We start from the raw sequence: 19677 nt of genomic DNA on the forward strand, positions 1-19677 counted from the left end.
TTTCTTACCGCTGCTGTAACAAATGACCACAAATGTGGTAGCTTAAAACAACACAAACTTATCATCTTACAGTTCTCGAGGTCAGATTCCCTTGCCTTTTCCAGCTTGTAGGGGAGGCACCTGCACTCCTTGGCTGGTGGTGCCCTTCAGTCTTCAAGCAGCAAGGGCAGCTGAGACCTTCTCGAGCTGCATCCCAGACCTCTGCCTCCATCATCACGTTTCCTTTTCTGACCCTGACTCTCCTCCTCCCACTTTCAGTTGTAAGGACCCTTGTGGTTACAGTGGGCCCACCCAGATGATCCAGGATAATCTTCCATTTCAAGAACCTGAAATCACATCTAATCACATCTGCAAAGTCCTTTTTGCCACGTAAGGGTAAGGTAACATTCCCAGGTTCCAGGACTACGATATGGACGACTTTGGGAGACCTCATTTTACTTACCACGTCACAAATAATCGTGAGGTTTTATTCTAATTCTGTTTATCCTAATTCTCCTGTCTTTCTCCTTCCCTGACTTCCACCCCCAGGTCCGTAAATTAGGTGTTGGGGCTTCTTTCCAATAAGAGAACTGGTAACCAGTTGGCACTGGCCCACCCACATCTCATTCCTGGTTCTGCTGCCCATCAGCATTGCAATTTTTGAGAGGACCAGCTAAAACTGGAGATTAGGGTTTCCAGATTGAACAAATTTTTAAAAACCGTTTGCCCAGTTAAATTCAAAGTTCAGATAAAGAATGATCTTTTAGTATATGTACGGCCCAAATATTGCATACTGTACTAAGAAATAATTGTTCATCTGAAATTCAACTTTAATGGAGTCTTCTGCTTTTTTTATGGCAACCCTACTGGAGATGCCAGTCAGTGCAGTGGAGAGGGGTGTTTCTCTCTGTGATGCTAAACCGGTTTGTAAGGGACTGAGTCTAGAGCCTTGGCCTGCTCTGAGCAACCATGATAACTAGCTCTGTTTTAGTGGTTAGAAAATGCCATCTTCTCCCTCTTCTACCTTTAACATTTATTCAGCAGTCGTCAAACTGTGTCTCGGGGCTGTGGGACAGAGGAGAACATGGTCCTTGTCTTTAAGAGCTCAAGGTGACAAAGGAGACCTGTGAGCCAGTGGGCAGTGATATTGTGTGAAGTGTTGACATCGGAGGAGGGTCTCACTCAGCATGGGGGTGGGGTCAGCACCCAGCCTAGATATTCAAGGACATGTCAGTTGGCAAACAGCTTTTTAGATGCCTGTACAGGTGTTAATTGAAGCCCATCTATACTAACTTAGTGCACAGGCCCAGCTTGACATCTTTTTTTATGTCAAGAAGGACTGTAGAGAGCCACATTTAGAAAAGAAGAACTATACAGCATTGACCTTGACCCTGAATCTTAAAAGAGGAGTCAGGTCTGGTGGAAGCCTCTTTGGGACCTATTAAAGGAGAAAGAAAGGACATCTATCGAGCATGCCAGAAGCTGTACCAGCTACCTCACTTTGTCTTCAGAACAACCCCTTGCTTGGCATTATTACCCCCATTTTAAAATTGAGGAAACTGAAGTTCTAAGGTGGCCGAGCTAGAAGTAGGCCCTGCATGTGTAGGACTTCACAGCTCACTCTCTTTCCTCTACAGAGACCTGAAAGCCACAGGAAAGTAAAGTGAAGGGATTTGAATTTCTGATTTGATTCTGACATTTCGTCACCTTTCTACCATGGGAGTATAGGGAGAAGGGCCCTGGATTTAGCCTCTGCAGTTCGGGGTCTAGCCCTGCCCACACACTTCTTACCAGCTCACTGCTCTCAGGCAGGTCAGTTTTCCTTTCTGAGACTTGATCCTACCTGCTTTGTCCTGCGCCGTATTCACAGTGCCAGACCCACAGTGGGCTCAATAAATACTTACAGGGCAGTGGATGAATGAATAGGGCTCAGATTCTCATTTGTGGATTGGGCTTCTTGCTTCCTGCTCTGCCTACCTTTCAGGGTTCCCACGCGGATGAATGAGGCCAGAGACCACAGTGCAGAGCAGCGCTGTCCAACAGAAATAGGAGGCAAGTCACAAATGCAAGCCATGAATGTAACTTTAAACTTTCCAGCAGCCACCTTACAAAAAAAAGAAGAAGAAGAGAAAGAAAGAGGCAAAATTAGTTTTAATACTATATTTTATTTAATCCAATATATCAAAAATACTATCATTTTAATATGTAATCAATATACACAATATTAATGAGAGATTTTATGGCTTTTTTTTTTCCACACTAAGTCTTGGAAATCCAGTGTGTTTTACACTCATAGCACATCTGAATTTAGAATAGCTGCATTTCAAGTGTTCAGTAGTCACATGGGATCTAGCACAGGTTAGCCCAGTTCTAGAGCCCTGACACAGCCAGCTCTTTGTCAGCCTTTTTCCAGCAAGGCTGTCAGTAGGATGTCCTGTGAGCACACAGGGGCCGGTGCATGTGTCAGGACTTCTCCAGTGAAAGAAAGTGGAAGACTAACTACAAAGGCCACGCAGAAGAGTTGGACCAGCCAAAGAAGCTCTTGCCTTGGTGCCAGTTGGCAGAGGCCCAGGGCCCAGCTGGCACGTGGCTCTGTCCAGGGTGCCAGTTGGCCTCTGCATCCCTCTCCTGGCGCCAGATGGAAGTCCCTCTCAGAGCCTGCTGGCCGGGCAGCAGGCAAAGCACCTCACATCTCTGCTTACTTCGGGAGATGGCAAGTGCATTTTCGGGTCGACGGGGCCATTTTGGTGCCACACTCCCCACATAAAGAATGCGAGGGTTTCCCACCTTGACCCCCATACTCCACAGTCCCAGTGCTGATGGCCCACCACGGGATCTGTGATGTGGGGGGCTGGCTCCCTTCAAGATACTTCAAAAGCTTAGGGATGGGCCTTGCCTTCCCTTTCCTTGACTCTCTCTGAAACAATGTTTGGGATCCTACCTGAGTCATCTCATTATCTAACCTCAGAATGGTTCCTTCTTCCACGGGTACTACTTGGAGAAGGCAAAAAAAGCCAGACTCAGCAAAGCTGATCCCTGATTCAGCTTCTTCTCCCACCCCCACGCTCTCCCAGATTTTTCTGGGTTGCTTGGCCTTGGCCACTGTAGCCCAGAGCAAGCATGGGCCTGTGGGCTTGAAGCAGATGATACTTCATTCTAGTGTGGAGGTGATGCGGAGGGCACCCAGGCTCCCCCTGAGAGCAGGGCCCCTGGTTCACTTCCACACCACACACCGGAGCTGGAGCATGGGTGGAAATGGCCAAACATCCCACTGCTCTTTCTGGAGAGAGCTCAGGTGTAAACATACACCTTTTACCCATCTTCCTGGGCCAAACACCCTACCCTTCTAGTCTTTGGAGGAAATATACTCCCTTTGCTTTAGGTGCAAATCCAATCCACCAGCCTCTCTCCCTCCACATGGCTAAGATGGTGCCAGGAGACTTATCAGTGGTCCTCCTTTTCTTGCCTATGACAATCGTGTGTCCTGCCCATAGCATCTTCTGGCATCAGTCTCCCCCAACCACCCAGCTTGGCCCTTTGTTTAACTTGCTCTATGTTGATGGGCTCTTTCCATGGTTCCTTTCCGCCCTCCCGCCAGTTTCTTCACTCTGCTGTGCTGCCTTCCTGCCCGTCTAGTCTTCCTTCATTGGCCCATCCTTGACGTTTTTTCCTTCTTTCTGTTCCTGCCTTGTCTCTCTCTCCCCTCCCCAGACCTACTCTACTCTTCCCTGATTCAGGGATGCCAGGTAACCTTATCCTTTTCACTACTGCCATCATTGTGTCTCTCCATCCACTGGAATTTCAAAAGCAACCCTGCTCTTTTCTAGAGCAATAGCTAATGTGTACTGAGTGTCTATATGCTGGGTACTTCACGGGCATCATTTTCAATCACCACAACCCTAAAAGCAGGTATTTTTCTCATCTTAAAAGTGGAGGAAGGCTCAGAAAGGTCAAATCACCCAGTTTATTGAAGGAAGATCCCCTGGTGAATCCAGCCCAGGTCTGTCTGGCTCGCTCTAAAGACTGGACTTTTTCTATTCCTCATTGTTATTGATTCTCCTCCTTTTATACTTTTTAGCAAATGTCAAAGAAAGTACTTTGCCTACTGTAAAGTAGTAAATAATTGCAGGATTGTTACTACTTTAGTGAACTTAATACTTATACTTATTTGAAGCTATGGACAACTTCAACCCCTTGTCTAGAGCATGTCTCCTAAACCCAGTCTCCCCTACTGACCAACTTATTTAAGCTTTTGTTGAGCCCAAGAACACATCACTCTTAGAGCCACCTAAGTTTACTCCTCACTATATGAAACGATGGGATATTTACAAACTGTCCTGCACCCAGTGACGAGCCACCAGGTTGATGAGTATTTTGTACATCATGGATCAGGGAGATTGGAAGGAAATGTGTTTATTTGAGTTGGAGTTTGAGTTGGAAAAAGGAGATATGGTGGTTGAAAGGTTTGCATTTTCTGCTGGACCATTGGGTTGGAAGTTGCAAGGAGTCAGAGTTTTTAACAATTCAAATTTCAAAGGACAAGAAATACCTTTAAAAACAGTAAGATTCCTATCTCTAGGTGTTTTCCAGCAGGGTCTGAAAAGCCACCTACCAGAAATGTTACTAAATGGATCCTTGGTGAGGTGGCAGGACTGGGGATCTTTTCAAGTCTTTACCAACTTGAAAATGTCCTCATTTATTTTATGTGTAATGCGAGGTCTCTCAAGATTTCGTGAATTCTGTCCTTGCTCTGTTCTTACCTTCCCTGGCGTTAGGAACCAACACTTCCACCCAGTCTCCAACCCTTTCTTCTTCCTAGGTTGAGCTTTTGTTGTTGTTTGAAGATGTCTTTGTGTCTAGTTGTCCTTTCATTAGACTCTGCAGCTCTGTTAGGCTACAACCTGCATGCTCTTTAGGGATAAATGTACCACAACTTGGCAACAGAAAACAATGATTTTTTCCTTTTACTTCTGATACTCTTCTTGGAGATGCCCAATGGACTGGGTTTTTCCTTTCTTTAGTGGTGCATGGGCTGACATGTCCGGGGAGATTCTCCAATGAGTCCCATGTTCTCCCTCTGGACAGCATCCTGCTTGCTGCTATTTAATTGCCCCAGACACATCATTGGACACTTGTCGGTGCTGAATCCCATGTAACTCCCCTGCTAACTCAGTCTCTCTGTGGCCTCTCCCTGTAGTTTCTCCTGGAGGCATCGGCTTACCTAAGAGCCAGCATTTTCTGTAACCTTGAAGATCCCCTCTTCAGATTAGTGATAAAAATGCTAAACCACAGCTGCTGGTTCTATCCCTGGAGAATACTTATACATCTTCATCTAGGAATGTGTCCCTTTGTCCTTACCCTTTGCTTAATGTCCTGAGACGTTCCGCATTTATGGGGGATCCCCAATTTTACGGCATTGAAATTGATCGTCTTTGGTATGAAAGCTTTGAGATTTTTTAAGATCACAAATATTGCTGACTGAACCCTGCAAAGAATGAAGTTATACCAGGCCCGGTCTCCTCTCAAAGGAGCCCTGCTTCTGGCTAACAAGTTAGTCTTGTGTGTTGTCAAGATCCCACTTGTTGCTGTGGCTGCTGCTGGTTTCTGAGATGTGGACAGGGGACTCCTTGGAAGGTGGTCACCAGGAGTCGCTCTTTTTCTTAGAGGGAATCCCGGGATGTGGGAAGCAATGGGGAACAGACCCGGCAGCTTTGTGATGACTTAACCATGGTCACCTTCCTCCCCAACAGAGGTGGATGAGTGTTCCTGGCCAGATCACGGCGGGTGTGAGCAGCGCTGTGTGAACACTCTGGGCAGCTACAAGTGTGTGTGTGATCCTGGCTATGAGCTGGCCTCTGACAAGAAGGCGTGTGAAGGTTGGTGTTGGACCTGCCAAGCTGGAGTGAGAGGGGATGGGGGACAAGTCTTAGGAGAAGGGGGGCAGATGAAGATGGGGCAGCTCGTTGGCTGTGAAGTAACAATGGACAGCTGTGGGGATGATCCGCCTCCTTCCTGGAGGGAAAAACAGCTCGATGAAGCCACAAACGTGAGATGACTTTATCAGACTCCACCCCAGCAACTGTGCAGGTGGAACCATGGTTCATTTTCTTCTGTGACCGTGTGAAATTCATATGATTATTAAGGTAGCAAATAAAAGCAAAGAATAAGTATGAGCACTTTGGTGTGACTCAACGAATAGCGCATTTCATTCATTCCATTCCTACCTGGCTGGTGGTGTTTTCCTTGCCCACCTGCATGACTCTGCTTGTTCATGGAAGCCAGGGACATTGCATAGCTTGGTGCAAACATTTCTAAATCTCCTTGGTCCAAGTCATGTGAAGTCCCCAGCTATGCCACTGAGTGAGAGGTAAGCACAAACGCATCGTCTTTTTTTAAAAAGCAGTAAAGACTTGTCCTCCACTCCAGCCCTCCAAATCCTCAGTTGAAACCGACGAGAAGAAAGGAGGCTGAATTAATCAGTTCAGATGGTCTATTTGTGTTGTTGTTATTGTTGTTGTTATTAAAGAAGAGCAGGGCTTATTGCTGCTTGGGGGAAATTGCAGTCACTTGGAAATAAAACCAGATGAACTTGCTTTTTCTCCCCCCCCCCACCCCGTGCAGTGGCCTGTGGCGGTTTCATTACCAAGCTGAATGGAACCATCACCAGTCCTGGGTGGCCAAAGGAGTATCCTACAAACAAAAACTGTGTCTGGCAAGTGGTGGCCCCCGCTCAGTACCGTATCTCCCTTCAGTTTGAAGTGTTTGAACTGGAAGGCAATGATGTATGTTTCTGCGCTCCAATTGACTGGGGATCTTGTTGGGATGTGGCTCAGGGCTGAAAACTGGCGAGGGGCTCAGCAGGCGGGGAGGTGGCCTCCTAGGGTCGTGGGGTTGTAGCTGGGTGGAATCTGGGGGGTGTTTGGTGAGGCAGTTTCAGCTGCACACCCTCTGCAGATGTAGGGCTTTGGTCCTCTCGTCACTGATAAATCCGAGGAGAATCAGGACAAGAGAGGAGGAGGTGGGTCTTGGGGGCGGGGGGTGCGAGGTGGTCAGGACAGGTATGTCCCCTGGGGTAGGAATCTGGGGCTTAGCGTCCAGCCGGGAGGAATGGAGGCGGTGAGATGCAGCTGGGGACCAGGGTGGCATAAACAGCCCATTCTCTCCCTTGGGCGGTGGTCGTGGGATGATCAAGTCAGCCAGCCGAGGCCCAGGCAGAGCCCTACAGCTGGACAGCTAGTCAGGCGTGCCCCCTGTCTGTACCTTGGGCTGGAGGGATCCCAGTAAGAGTCGAGAGGACCCTCCCGCTGGGCCTGACCGAGCTCGACTGCCCACCTGGCAGGGTGCAGCTCTCAGGAAGGCAGCCCTGCCATGCGCCAGGGTCTGCAGTGGGGACTTGAGGGCACCGGGCGGCTCCCCATGGCTCCCCCTTGCAGGTGTGTAAGTACGACTTCGTGGAGGTGCGCAGCGGCCTGTCCCCTGACGCCGGGCTGCATGGCAAGTTCTGTGGCTCCGAGACGCCCGAGGTCATCACCTCGCAGAGCAACAACATGCGCGTAGAGTTCAAGTCCGACAACACGGTCTCCAAACGCGGCTTCAGGGCCCACTTCTTCTCAGGTGTGCGGGTTTGGGGGCAAGACCACAGGCTGAGGGCAACACGGCTTTGTGGGCTCTCAGCCCCGGGGCACCCGCCCGCCCCTCTCTGCCCACTGCCCCCGCCCTCACAGTGTCTCTGCCTCCGTCCGGGTTTTACAGCGTGGTGGCTATGTTATTGCAGGGCTACCAAAACAAGCGACCACAAACCAGGTGGCTCAAAACAACAAAAAATGTTGTCTCTCACAGCTCTGGAGGCCAGAGGTCTGGAACTGAGGTGTGGGCAGGGCTGTACTCCCCCAGAGGGCTTGGGGAGGAGCCTTCCTTGCCTCTTTCTAGCCCTTCGTTCCAGCACTGAAGTGTTGGGTGGTCTTCATCTCTTTATTTTTTATGGGGCTCTTTAAGGATTCTTAGCTGTCCTCATAGAATCAGAGGGCAAAACTAAAGCACCAAGTGTTCAGTGACACATTCCCCGCAGTGGGCAGAGGGTACAGAGAGGAGGGAGATGTCCCTGACCCTTGAAGTTATCCTGGTGGGAGGGCCGGGGATGGAGGTTGGTCCTCGGTTAACAGGGAAGGAAGCTGGCTTAGGAGAGGGCTGCATACTGTGCCGGCTTGAGCTACAAGATCCATAACGACAACAACAGCTAACATCTGAGTCCATCCATAATAATAAATAAAAACTAACACTGACTCGGGGCTGGACGCTGTTCTAAGTGCTTTCCCTGTACTAATTCGTTTCCTCCTCTCAACAATCCTGTGAGGTAAGGACACCATAACTGACTCCACTTTACAGGTAAGGCAACTGAGGCACAGAAATCAAGGGCTCCCCAAGGTCACAACAGCTGGAAGTGGAGGAGCAGGGCTGGCAGTGGGCCGCCTGGCCCAAGGCTCGCACGCTTACCTGCTCCACAGGCAGGAGGAGGTGTGGGGCAGTGGAGTAACAGCCCAGACCTCTGGTCACACAGACTGCTTGCTCACTGAGTAATCTTGGGCATGTTAACGTTCTCAGCCTCAGTTTTCCTACCTGTAAAATGGGGGCATAGGCACCTCCCTCCTAAGGTTGTGTGAGAATTAACTTAGATAATACAGAGGGTATAATAGAGTGATTAGTGTCCATCACAGGGTAAATACTCAGTGCACGGTGGTTATTTTTATTATTGTTAATATTATTATTAATACTAGCCTATCCCTTAAGGAGCTCCTTGGTTTGGGTGGGGAGCAGGAGGGGAGAACCTATATATACATTAAAGTGCTTTAGGAGCATGGGGAATTCAATATATACCAGGGCCAGGTAGTATCCAAGGAATGCTGCCCCACCCTCGGCCCCGTGGAAGGATAATCAGAGTTGGGACAGTCAGGGAGGCTCCCTGGTGGAGACTCCTTTTGAGCTGGGTTCTGGGCTGTGAGGGACGTTCCCAAGTTGGTGGTTCCTCTTAGGAGAGTCCGTTGATCTCCGCAGACAAGGACGAGTGCGCCAAGGACAACGGCGGGTGCCAGCACGAATGTGTCAACACCTTCGGGAGCTACCTGTGCAGGTGCAGGAACGGCTACCGGCTCCATGAGAACCAGCAGGACTGCAAAGAGGGTGAGGATGGACCGTGGTCGGGGTGGGGGGCGCGGGGAGGTTCGCCTTGGCTGCCCGAGTGTGCGCATGCGTAAGAGAGGGAGGCGCGCTTCTTCCAGGTCTAGCAAGCCCCGAACTGAGGCTCAGCTTCTGCCTTCTCTCCTCCCACCTTCCTGCTCAAGAGTGATTTTCGCCAGGGCAGTCACTCCTTCAGGAAGCTTGTAGGGGCCCTTGAGTGCTCTCCTACAGTTATTATTGAAAAGTGGTTAAACGCCAGGCTCCAGAATCAGACAACCTAGGTTTAAATCTTGGCTCTGCTACTTACCAGCTGGGCGACCTTGGGCAAGTTACTTAACCTCTCTGAGCTTCAGTGTCCTCTTCTGTTTAAAACGGACTAAACATACCTCCTTCTTAAAGTTTTTGTGAGGGTTAAATGAGGGCATGCTTAGAAAGTATTTCAGACAGGCTGACACATATTAAGCACTTGAAATGTTGATAGATATCAGCCATCTATGTCATAATCATATTTACCATTTGCAGGTCTAATAGTAAAATAGAATTTGGGGAAGACTTTGCTCCCTGCTCCATTCACTACTGGGAGTCCTTCAGAGCCAGACGGCTTTTCATGTCCAGTCACTCTGGGAAAGGCCTTCCCATGTTCTCACCCCACCCTACAAAGGGAGTTTGAGCATCTCGATGAACACACAGGCCTCCAGGCCTTGTCCCCACCACAGAGCCCTGCATGCACATCAGGGTGAGGGAAGATGTGAAGACCTCACACCCCTGTTCTGGGATAAACATTTCGGAATTAGGAGATACTGGCTGGGGCGCCACAGAGACTGGTCAGGGCCTCCCCGGAAGGTTAAAGAATGAGCTTAGACATCTTCAGAAGCCCACCCTCGAGCCCAGCGCTGTGACCCGGACACAGGAGGTGACAGGTTGGGTTGAGAGGTGGGTTGGAAGAACTGGGAAGGAACTGTCATTCTGGAACTTAAAAAAAACTTTGTCTAGCCCCTGTGGCGTGGGGGAGGCCAGGAGGGATATAACTCCGCTAAGGTCCCATCAGGTGAACTGCATGGTGCCCCAGGGTGGCAGGGAGTGCGGCAGCGAACATCCCACGTCTGAGCTGCTGCCCCTGTGGGCGCCCGTTCTCTGTGGGGCTGCGGAGCAGGGGCAGCAATGAGGGGGAACCTCCGTGCAGCCGCCCCTCCCTCTTACCCACCCTCAGCCTCCAGCTGCTCAGCCTGAAGCCACAGGGCAGAGACAGCAGTGGTACCTCCGCAGCGCCCTCTATTTCCTAATCAGCAAGAGCAAAGGCAGGCCTGGCTCTACCCCCGACCAACAGGTCACTTGCCGTCTCTCAGCTTATTTTCTCAATTAGAAGGTGGGAAGGATTAAATGAAAGGATGCAATCAACGTGCTTAGTGCAGTGCTCAACACAGATAGAGACAAATTCTAGCTATTGGCCCAAACGCTACTTACTAAGCAAGTCGTGGGACCGCTCTTTGCAAATAGCATGGTAACCAGGCCAACATCTGTAGCCTCCAATTGAAATTGCTTTGGAAACTAAAAGACAGAAGGCATAGTGATGGAGATCTTTGTTAGCGCTTACTGAGCATTTCACATGCATTATCTCATTTAACGCATGCATCCCCGCTACAATGTTGGCACCCCTTTTACCAATAAGGACACCAAGGCTCAGAGTCCCGCAGCTTGTAGGTGGTGGCACCAGGACTTGAACCGAGGCCCATCTGACCCCAGGGCCTGTGGTCTCAACCACTAACTCTACCATATTTCCAGCGACAATCACAATGCGAATAGCAATAGTTAGAAAGGTGACCTGGCTCCAGGAAGGCAGCAAAGCCAAATAAATCAGCAGATCTCTGAGCTGGGGGACCCTTGATTCAGGCCAAACCCTGCCCTCACATATTATGACCATGTGACAAGAGCTCAGGGAGGAGACTCTTCCGGAATGCCTCTTCTGCTGCCCACAAATGAATTACCTCTCTCTCTCTTCTGTGTCCCCCCCCCCGTCACCCCCAGCTGGCTGTGTGCACAAGATCAGCAGTGCAGAGGGGACCCTGGTGAGCCCCAACTGGCCTGACAAATACCCGAGCCGGAGGGAGTGTACCTGGAACATCTCTTCAACCGCGGGCCACAGGGTGAAACTCGTGAGTTATTTTCAAAGTTTATGGACAACACGGACTTCGGTATCAGGCTGACACGGGTCTGAGTCTCTGCTCTGCCTCTTCCCAGCTCTGAAACTTGGGGAGGTTACTCAACATTCCCAGGACTCAGTTTTGTTATCTGCAATATGGGGCTGCTAATGAAACCTACCTCTCCGGGCTGTTGTGCAGATTAAAAGAGAGGATGCACCTGAAGCCCTCCGCCCAGGGTGGTGGTGAGAAAAGCTCTGTAAATAGCACCTGTTCACAATGGTGTCAGTATGACCTGGCACCCATCACACAGATCTGAAGTGCTGTTTGAGATTCAATAGTTTCCAGTTACAATATTTTACAAAAAAAAAATTCTCAAGGTTAAAAAAAAAATGTAGTCAGTCAGAGGGTTGGAAAGTGGAAATCAAGTTTCCAGATCCCCATGCTCACTCTAGGAATGACTTCTCTGAACATTTTCTTGTGAATTCTTCCAGAAATTTCTGTGTGTGTATGCACAGGAAAAAATATATATCCTTTTTCTTGCTCACATTTCTCAAATGGATTCTATTATTCATATTCTTCTACAACTTACATTTTTTCCAGTTAACAATAGGAGGTTAAGTTATGTATGCGAATTCTCTCTTGAATTAAAAATATGTATCTTCCAAGCCTTTCTTTAAAGTCCCATCCATGCATATGATTGTGGTGGTCTGTGCACCATGCTCGGTTATTTCAAAAGAGAAATGAGTTTTTCCTACAAGTCTTGTTTCTCAGCCACCAGGGACTCCCAGATCGTGGAGTGTAAAACAAACCCTCTTGCCTTCTGGAGAAGTTGTTGTATTCCAGCAGACAAACAGTTTTTAAATGGGTCATTCTAACTCTGGAGATAGCTAAGCTCTTCAGAATGTATATGGATGTCCCCCTGAATTATGGACCAATAATGCAGGGAGAAGGGGAGAGAACAAAGGAGAAGGTGATGATAAATAGACGATCGCCCAGGGACTTGCGTGGATCTTTACTGGAGAGAGCGGTGAGGAGGACAGGTGAATGAATGGGCGCCCAGGCTGGGCACGGGTGCAGGCCTGGGACATCGAGGGGTGAAGGCAGGGCCCCTGACCACAGGTGCCCATGTGGGCACCTCATATGCATGGCTGTCCGTGTAGGAAATGCTTTCAGCTGCTCTCCTGGGTCAGTCAGAACAGCCTTGAATCTGGGCAAGGGTGAATTAAAGCGAGTGCATTAGAGAAAGGCTGCCATCTGCTGGAACATGATCGCCATGGCAACACAAATCTCTGAAGACGGCGGGGGAATGGCGCGCCCTGGGGTTGGGAACGCGCAATTTGCACAACTCGTAGCGGCGCTTCCCTGGAAGGGCCACAAGATTTTAGTAACTGCCCCAAACGTCTTTTCCTGTTCTCTACAGTACTGGGGAAATAAAGCAACCGATCACAGTGGCCAGAGTGAACCCAGACCTCCAATTTATCTGAGGCACATACATATGCGCTAGTTCTTAAATACTTCCTTGGGAAGTGGATGGTGGGTATATTGATCATGCTCTACCTTTTTGCTACCAGAGTGGACTGAATACTTACCAGGAAGCTAGTGTTTGACTGCACAGGGATAGCCACAGGGTGTCCTAGGGACTTTTGGGGAACTCCCCGTCTCCCTGGCCCACCGTCACCCTCCCATTGCATTGCCCACCCTGGTCCCACCAGCCTCCCCTTCCTACTCCTGCCCACCATCCCTACCCCTACTCTCTGGCCCCACCTCCCTTCCTATAAGTGTGAAGAGCTTTGCCCATTTCAAAGCTCAAACACAAAATGTGTGTGTCATTCTTACGAAAGCCAATGGCCCCTCTATTTCTCCCTCTCTACCTCCATCTCTGCTCTGTCACCCCGGGCCCCTTCTTGTGAATTGAGATCCCTTCCAACCCCCAACTAATGTTCTCTCTCCCTCTCTGTCATTTGGTCCAAGTCTTCAGTTAAACTGTCCCCTCTCACCTTGTCCCATCCCCCTCATAGCCATGAGCAGGCCATCGGCCAGTCATGTGCCCAGCGCCTGAGAAGCCCTACATTTGGGGCTGCAGAGCCTGGTGTACAGCCTGGAATTATGGGGTTGCCCTGGCCTGCTTCAGGGGACGGTCTTGGGGGGACAGGGAGAGGGGAGGCAGTATAGCCTGGTGATGGTTAGGAGTGTGGCCTGGAGTCAGGCTGGCTGGGGGTCAAGTTCAGCTCCATCCTTCTCTAGCTGTTTGAACGTGGGCAAGCCACTTAACTTTCCTAAGACTCAGTTTCCCCTTCTGCACACTGGGGATAATAGTAGCTCTTCCCTTACAGTATTATCAGAATTGAGTGAGAAAATGCAGGGATCTGCATGGAAAAAAATATTCAACTCTGGCCAGCCACTCTCAGGACATTGACGTGGAGTAGCGCGCACTTCGTGAAGCCTCATTCACACAGTGCAGTGCAGACGTTAAGGGCAAGGGCTCCTTGACCTCCTGGTCATGGCCCAACTCTGCCAATGGGTGACCTTGGGCAAGTTATCCGACAGCCCTGTGCCTCAGTTTCCTCATCTGTAAGGTGGTGGTTATCATGGTAGACACCTCCCAGGGTCGTGAGGATTACTACTTACAAAGCATTTAAAACAGCCCCTGGCTCAGAGTGAACACCTCGGTCACTGCTGCTCTCATCGTTGAGGGAGAAGCTGCAGGATTTGCCAGAAGGAGCACAGACTCCAACAAGCACTGAACCCCTCTGACCCCGGCCATCTTATCCGCAAAGTGGTCATGGTAGCAATAGCTCATAGGGTTGTTCTGGGGACTAAGAGAGGGGCCAGCTGGAGACCTTCTCAACAGATGTGGCCACCATCACCATGGGCTCCATGCCGCCTGCACAGCTGGCTGGGCAAGCGCGTGTCCTCGTGCCCCTTCCTCTCCCACCGCTGGAAAGGCGGGCCCACCCCGGCTGAAGTGACCTTGCCTCACTTTCTGCTCTTCCATCCCTAGACGTTTAACGAGTTTGAGATCGAGCAGCACCAGGAATGTGCCTACGACCACCTGGAGCTGTACGATGGGCCTGACAGCCTGGCCCCGGTCCTCGGCCGTTTCTGCGGCAGCAAGAAGCCAGACCCCGTGGTGGCTTCGGGCAGCAGCCTGTTTCTCCGGTTTTATTCGGACGCCTCGGTGCAGAGGAGAGGATTCCAAGCCATGCACAGCACAGGTGCGTGGGCCGGGAGCCCGGCCTTCAGCTGATCCCCACGTGGGCTGGAGATAGATGGGTGATGAAGGCAGGGAAAGGACCACCTTTAATTCTGACTATGGGGGACGAGCAGTGTATGATAACATGTTCCTTTTAAAATGAAACATGGGCACCCATAGGGGGAAGGGTTGTTTTCTTTTAATGCCCTTCATTGACAACCTTTTAAAGGGGCAACCCTTGGTCGGCGCCACGTTTCTTTCCTCCCTTCCTTTCTTCCTCCCACCGCCCCCCACCCCACCTTTAAAATTTTACTTGTAATTTTGCTGGTCTGTGAAACCCTGAGTCTGGGTGCTGAGTGGTGGAGAGTAGCCCTTTGTACCCTCCAAGGACCAGTTCCAGAAAATGAAAAGTGTTTTTGTTCCCCATTATTTTTCCTCACTTGAAATAGATAACTTTATTCAGCCCTCTGGAGGAAAATGTTTATGCATATAACTTACATTATTTACTGTGTTAAACGGAAGAAAGTCAGTAAGAACATTGGCTCTGCTCTTTAGCCATTTAAGGGAGACAACCTGGGACTAGAGCCCTTGAAGCAACTTTGACTCTCTGATCCTGGCCCTCTGGCAAAGCGGTGACTGTGCAGCCCACTCAGAGTCTGAGATCATGATGACGACCACTGTGAGGTTTTCTGAGCCCTTTAACAGCCCCTCCTCCCAGTTTTTTCCCAGAACCAGAAAACATGAATCATGTGAGACAAAATGACAGCCGGCACCTTCTCCGTCTGGCTGGCCCTTGCCTGGGAGAAAACTCCCCACTGTTCACGGGTGTGCTGTCACTTCCCCGGTGAAGTTTAAAAGCCACTAACTAGTGACTTCACCCTCTTGTCCCTGCAGACTGAGTGTGGGTGCTCAGGGTAGGCCAGGGTCCTGCAGGCAATGAGGGCACACTCAGGTAGAATCGTTATTTGAGGAGAATTTAATAAGGGACTGTTTACAGAGGGGTGGGCAGGGTGTGAGGACACCATGGGGACAGTGCAGCAACCAGGGCTAGGTTGCAAGGCTGTTACTAACCCCGGCCTGGTTACCAGAGGAGGGAATGGTTCCTGGAGCCTAGAGATAGAGGGGGGCAAACAGAGGGCCCCCCAACAGGAGCGAGGACCAGGCAAGGAGGGGGCCTGGGACTAATGCCCTGACCTCTCTCCTCCCTCCTCTGATCTGCCGGTGCTCCCTGTGGCTGGATCATGAAGGCAAAGGGCTCATCCATGTAGACCCAGAGGTCTGCCTCCAGGGGCCCAGAGCAGGTGGGGAAGAATGGAGAGGGGATCTGGCAGGATGGATGGAAGGCATCCTGCCCTGCTAAGTGCCCATTTCCTGGCCAGCCACGTCTCAAGATTTTGAAATTTCCCAAAGACAGCTCAGACCTGGAAGAAATTCTAAGCTAGAGCACACATGGGATTAAGAGTTGGCAGTCGGACAGGACTGGGACCAGGCTGGACGTGGAGCTCCAGCCGGGCTGGGGAATGTTACCAGACAGTGCGGAAGCCACGCCAGCGGGAGGAGGCGTGGAGCACATTGAGGACCTGCTGTAGAGGAATTTGCCTTCAGAATTTCTGTTGCTTTCTAATTTCCCATCCCTCTCATTTACACATTTTTATTATGTGGTCTCTAGCAGCCTAGACACATGGTAGGATGGGACTCAGGCCAACCAGAGTTACCGTCCCAGTGAAAAAACGCAGAAGCCAAGGCTACAGAATACAAATCCAAAGTACAAGGCGCAGCTCGCCTGTAATACTCACAGAGGTTTCAAAGCTGGCCTGTAGTTAGTTAGGCTCTCAAATGCAGGCTCCAGCCAGGTCTATTCTGAGGTTTCAGGTTTGAGCGCTCACCAGCAGTTTTGATGTGCTTTTGGTGCCCTCTGCTGGCAAAATAACAAATTACAGCAAGTCGGCCGGGCAAGTGTGAGCCCTTTTCAGATGCTTCTAGCGCTTCCAGGCAGTAAAGTGGTAAAGATCCATCACATCCCAGCGACCAGGCGGGCAAATCATCCATTGGCCCCAGGTCTCCATAACTGGAGAGAGGAAAAGGTTTTTGTCAGTAGCGTGCCCCGGTATTCCCCGAGGCCTCCCTGTGGCCCAATCTGGGAACACAGGACCTTGGTTTGTACCTAAGGGTCAATTTGGACTCCCCAGTGAGCCCTGAAACTCCTGGATCTCTTTTACTCCTCTGTAAAATGGGCTGATGAAACTTTCCCGGCCCTTCGCACAGGGCACACACCAGGCTTTGTGGAGAAAACTGGCCTGTACGGAGGGTGTGAAGAGAAACTGGGGGCCGGGAAGAGGGGGCACGGAGCGCGCGCTCTCTGTGCGGAGGGGGCATCGCGCTTCTCTCTCCGCTCTAGAGTGCGGGGGCAGGCTGAAGGCCGAAGTGCAGACCAAAGAGCTCTATTCCCATGCCCAGTTTGGGGACAACAATTACCCGAGCCAGGCCCGCTGCGACTGGGTGATCGTGGCGGAGGACGGCTACGGCGTGGAGTTGATATTCCGGACCTTTGAGGTCGAGGAGGAGGCCGACTGTGGCTACGACTACATGGAGGCGTACGACGGCTACGACAGCACGGCGCCCAGGCTCGGCCGCTTCTGCGGCTCCGGGGTGAGTCCCGGGGATGCTGGGGAGGCGGGCCGCGGGGCTGTTGGGTCAGACACGCGTGCGTCAGGGTCCCTGCCGCTTATAGCACCAGCCAGGAGGCCCGCTCTGCTGGAGCAAAGAGGGAAACTGGAGGGTAGTCGCAGAAGAGGTTGGGAGGTACCGGGGACCTGATACCGAGGTCAGCTAGGTAAGAGCAAGTCTTTTTTAGGACTGCCTAGTTTTGCAAAGGGTTCGTCTCTCCCCGCCCCCCTCCCCCCATTTTTCTTTAGCCTTCAGGCTTTAAAATTTTTTTTTAATTATACTTTTGCATATTCCACATATTCACAATTCTCTCTCCCAATAAAACCAAATGCCTGTGAAAATTATGAATCACTCTTTTACTCCAAACATATTAGTTATGCTCAAGGTCATGATCATTTTTCTCATTATCACCTCTTTCCTGGGCCACCTCCTCAGGACAGGGCAGGCCTGTTTTGATCACTATTTCCCCAGCGCCTGAAACAGGGCCTGGCATGTAGTTGGCGCTCAGTGAAAGTGTGTGGACCAGCCAGTTCAGTGTCCTGGGCCCTCTCTGGCTGTACCACGCTGGGCACTGCCCACACTGGGTCCCCAGCTCTTTCCTTTCCTCCACCTCCAGGGCTGATCACTCAAGCTTCTTTGCAACTGGCTAGACTTACAATAAATCATTTTGGAGTCATTAGTGCTTGTGCTAAACAGAATCTCAAACTGGCATTTGCATGAGTCTTTGAATAATTTCCCTTCATCTTCTCTCACCCTCCAAAGAAGAAAGGATGCCGAAGTGTGACTTAGCTGATGCAGTGCCTTTGAGAGCTAAAGTCTTTCAAACTGTGGGGTCCACATGCAGAGGAAAACCTTGGAGGGTCCTGAGCAGTGAAATGTACGGGAAGCCCAGTTTGGTTCCGTTAGAATCTGGCAGACGGCAGCCTCAGAACCTGGCTCCCCTTCATCCACCACCTGGCAAAACCTTTCTGACAAATGTAGTGACTCCATCCCATGTTTTGTCCTTGGACAGGACATGGACCTCAACAATGGTCTTTGTCTTAGGTCTCCTGGAAGACACATCACAGTGGTGACCCTAGAGCTGGGTGATTCATGGTATACACTTTACAGTGAGAAAAACCTGAGCTTGCAGCCTATCTAGTTGTGTGAATTTGAGTCTCATCTCAGTTTCCTCAAGTATAGAATAGAGATAGAACCTGCCTTATAAAGTTGTTGTGAAGTTTACATGAGATGAGATCTGAAAGTGCTCAGAGAAGTGCACTTAATTAATCTATGCACTTAATAAATAATAGATTCTATATGAGCTATGCATTTCAGATTGTCTTTGGAAAAGCAGGGCTGGGGCAGGGGGCGGGGGTGCTCTCTGGAGCAGAATTTGAAAAGCTTTCCTTTGAGAAAGAGCTTGTTTTGATGCCCTTCAGAGCCTCTGGTGCCAGGGATGCCTTGCGGCATCATCAGCCATCCTATGTCTTTGTGTGAAGTTCTGTCTCATTCTCCTTATTTTAAACTCCAACCACAGCCAACTGGCTTAAAGTCCCTCTGGTTTTCCTTTCTCCTCCCCTCAGCCATTGGAAGAAATCTACTCTGCAGGGGATTCTCTGATGATTCGATTCCACACGGACGACACCATCAACAAGAAGGGCTTTCAGGCCCAGTACACGAGCACCAAGTTCCAGGATGCCCTGCACATGAAGAAATAATGTTGTTCTTGAAAAACAGGAAATGAGAATGTTTTTGTTATAACAATGGCACCTTGTGAATTTGCTCTAAAGCAGTGTGCAGTATTACTCTCAAACAAAAACTCAAAATCTAGCCTTGGAGGTGTGTGTATCTGATGAAGTTTGGCGCAAACAAGGAGAGAAGATGTTCCTTTGATTCCAGCTGCAATGTGATCAATCATGGAGTTTTAAAGATTAAGATTTGATGTCACTGACTATTCAAGCTATGCCTGTTCATTCTCCTTGTCCCTTGCTCCTATGAGGCAAAAGCCCACCCTTGGGTGGGTCCTTCCTCTATTTCTGGATGTGCTTCCATAGGTGTCAGGCAGTGTGACCGTGTCCTGAAGACTCAGGTCATCTTCTGTCTACACTGCGCAATGAGGATAAAAGCCTGGCCATAGCGCATGTGTTCCTCACAGCTTTGGCTGGAGACTTTTGCTATCTCTCTGCCAGGGACACGTCACCCATGAAACCTGAGAATATGGGCGTCAGGACTAAAAATGACATCACAGTAAGCAGTGCACAGAGGGAGCTGGTGTGTGAGGATCCCTGTCGCGTAGCAAGGAGACCTCCAGCCTTTCCTCTGCATCATCGGCTCTCCCTGCCCACGTTGGGCTCTCCCATCCCTAACTGCATTAGAGGACTAAGGCATCTGCTGTGACTTCAGCAGCACATTTGCTGGTGAGAGTCCCTAATCTGCCAAGAAGAAGACATCCTGACTTGTCCTCCTGCCCTCGCTGACTTGGAGAAGACTCTACCCGGCCTTGGGATTCCACGGGCTGAGAACATCTATTCCTCCAGCTTT

At 50.3% G+C, this 19677-nt stretch overlaps 1 protein-coding gene across 1 annotated transcript in view; it reads left to right on the forward strand.

The window, feature by feature from the left end:
* TLL2 (tolloid like 2) overlaps nucleotides 1-18854 on the forward strand; it is a 135204-nt gene extending 116350 nt beyond the window's left edge. The window contains exons 14-21 of the mRNA XM_061194834.1: nucleotides 5730-5855; nucleotides 6601-6761; nucleotides 7413-7593; nucleotides 9031-9156; nucleotides 11179-11306; nucleotides 14296-14509; nucleotides 16886-17136; nucleotides 18720-18854. Of these exons, the coding sequence (XP_061050817.1) occupies nucleotides 5730-5855; nucleotides 6601-6761; nucleotides 7413-7593; nucleotides 9031-9156; nucleotides 11179-11306; nucleotides 14296-14509; nucleotides 16886-17136; nucleotides 18720-18854 (1322 nt within the window). The remainder of the gene's footprint in view (nucleotides 1-5729; nucleotides 5856-6600; nucleotides 6762-7412; nucleotides 7594-9030; nucleotides 9157-11178; nucleotides 11307-14295; nucleotides 14510-16885; nucleotides 17137-18719) is intronic.
* The last annotated feature ends 823 nt before the right edge of the window (nucleotides 18855-19677 follow it).

This window comes from Eubalaena glacialis, chromosome 1, assembly GCF_028564815.1.
Source record: "Eubalaena glacialis isolate mEubGla1 chromosome 1, mEubGla1.1.hap2.+ XY, whole genome shotgun sequence".
Classification (NCBI taxonomy): Eukaryota; Metazoa; Chordata; class Mammalia; order Artiodactyla; family Balaenidae; genus Eubalaena; species Eubalaena glacialis.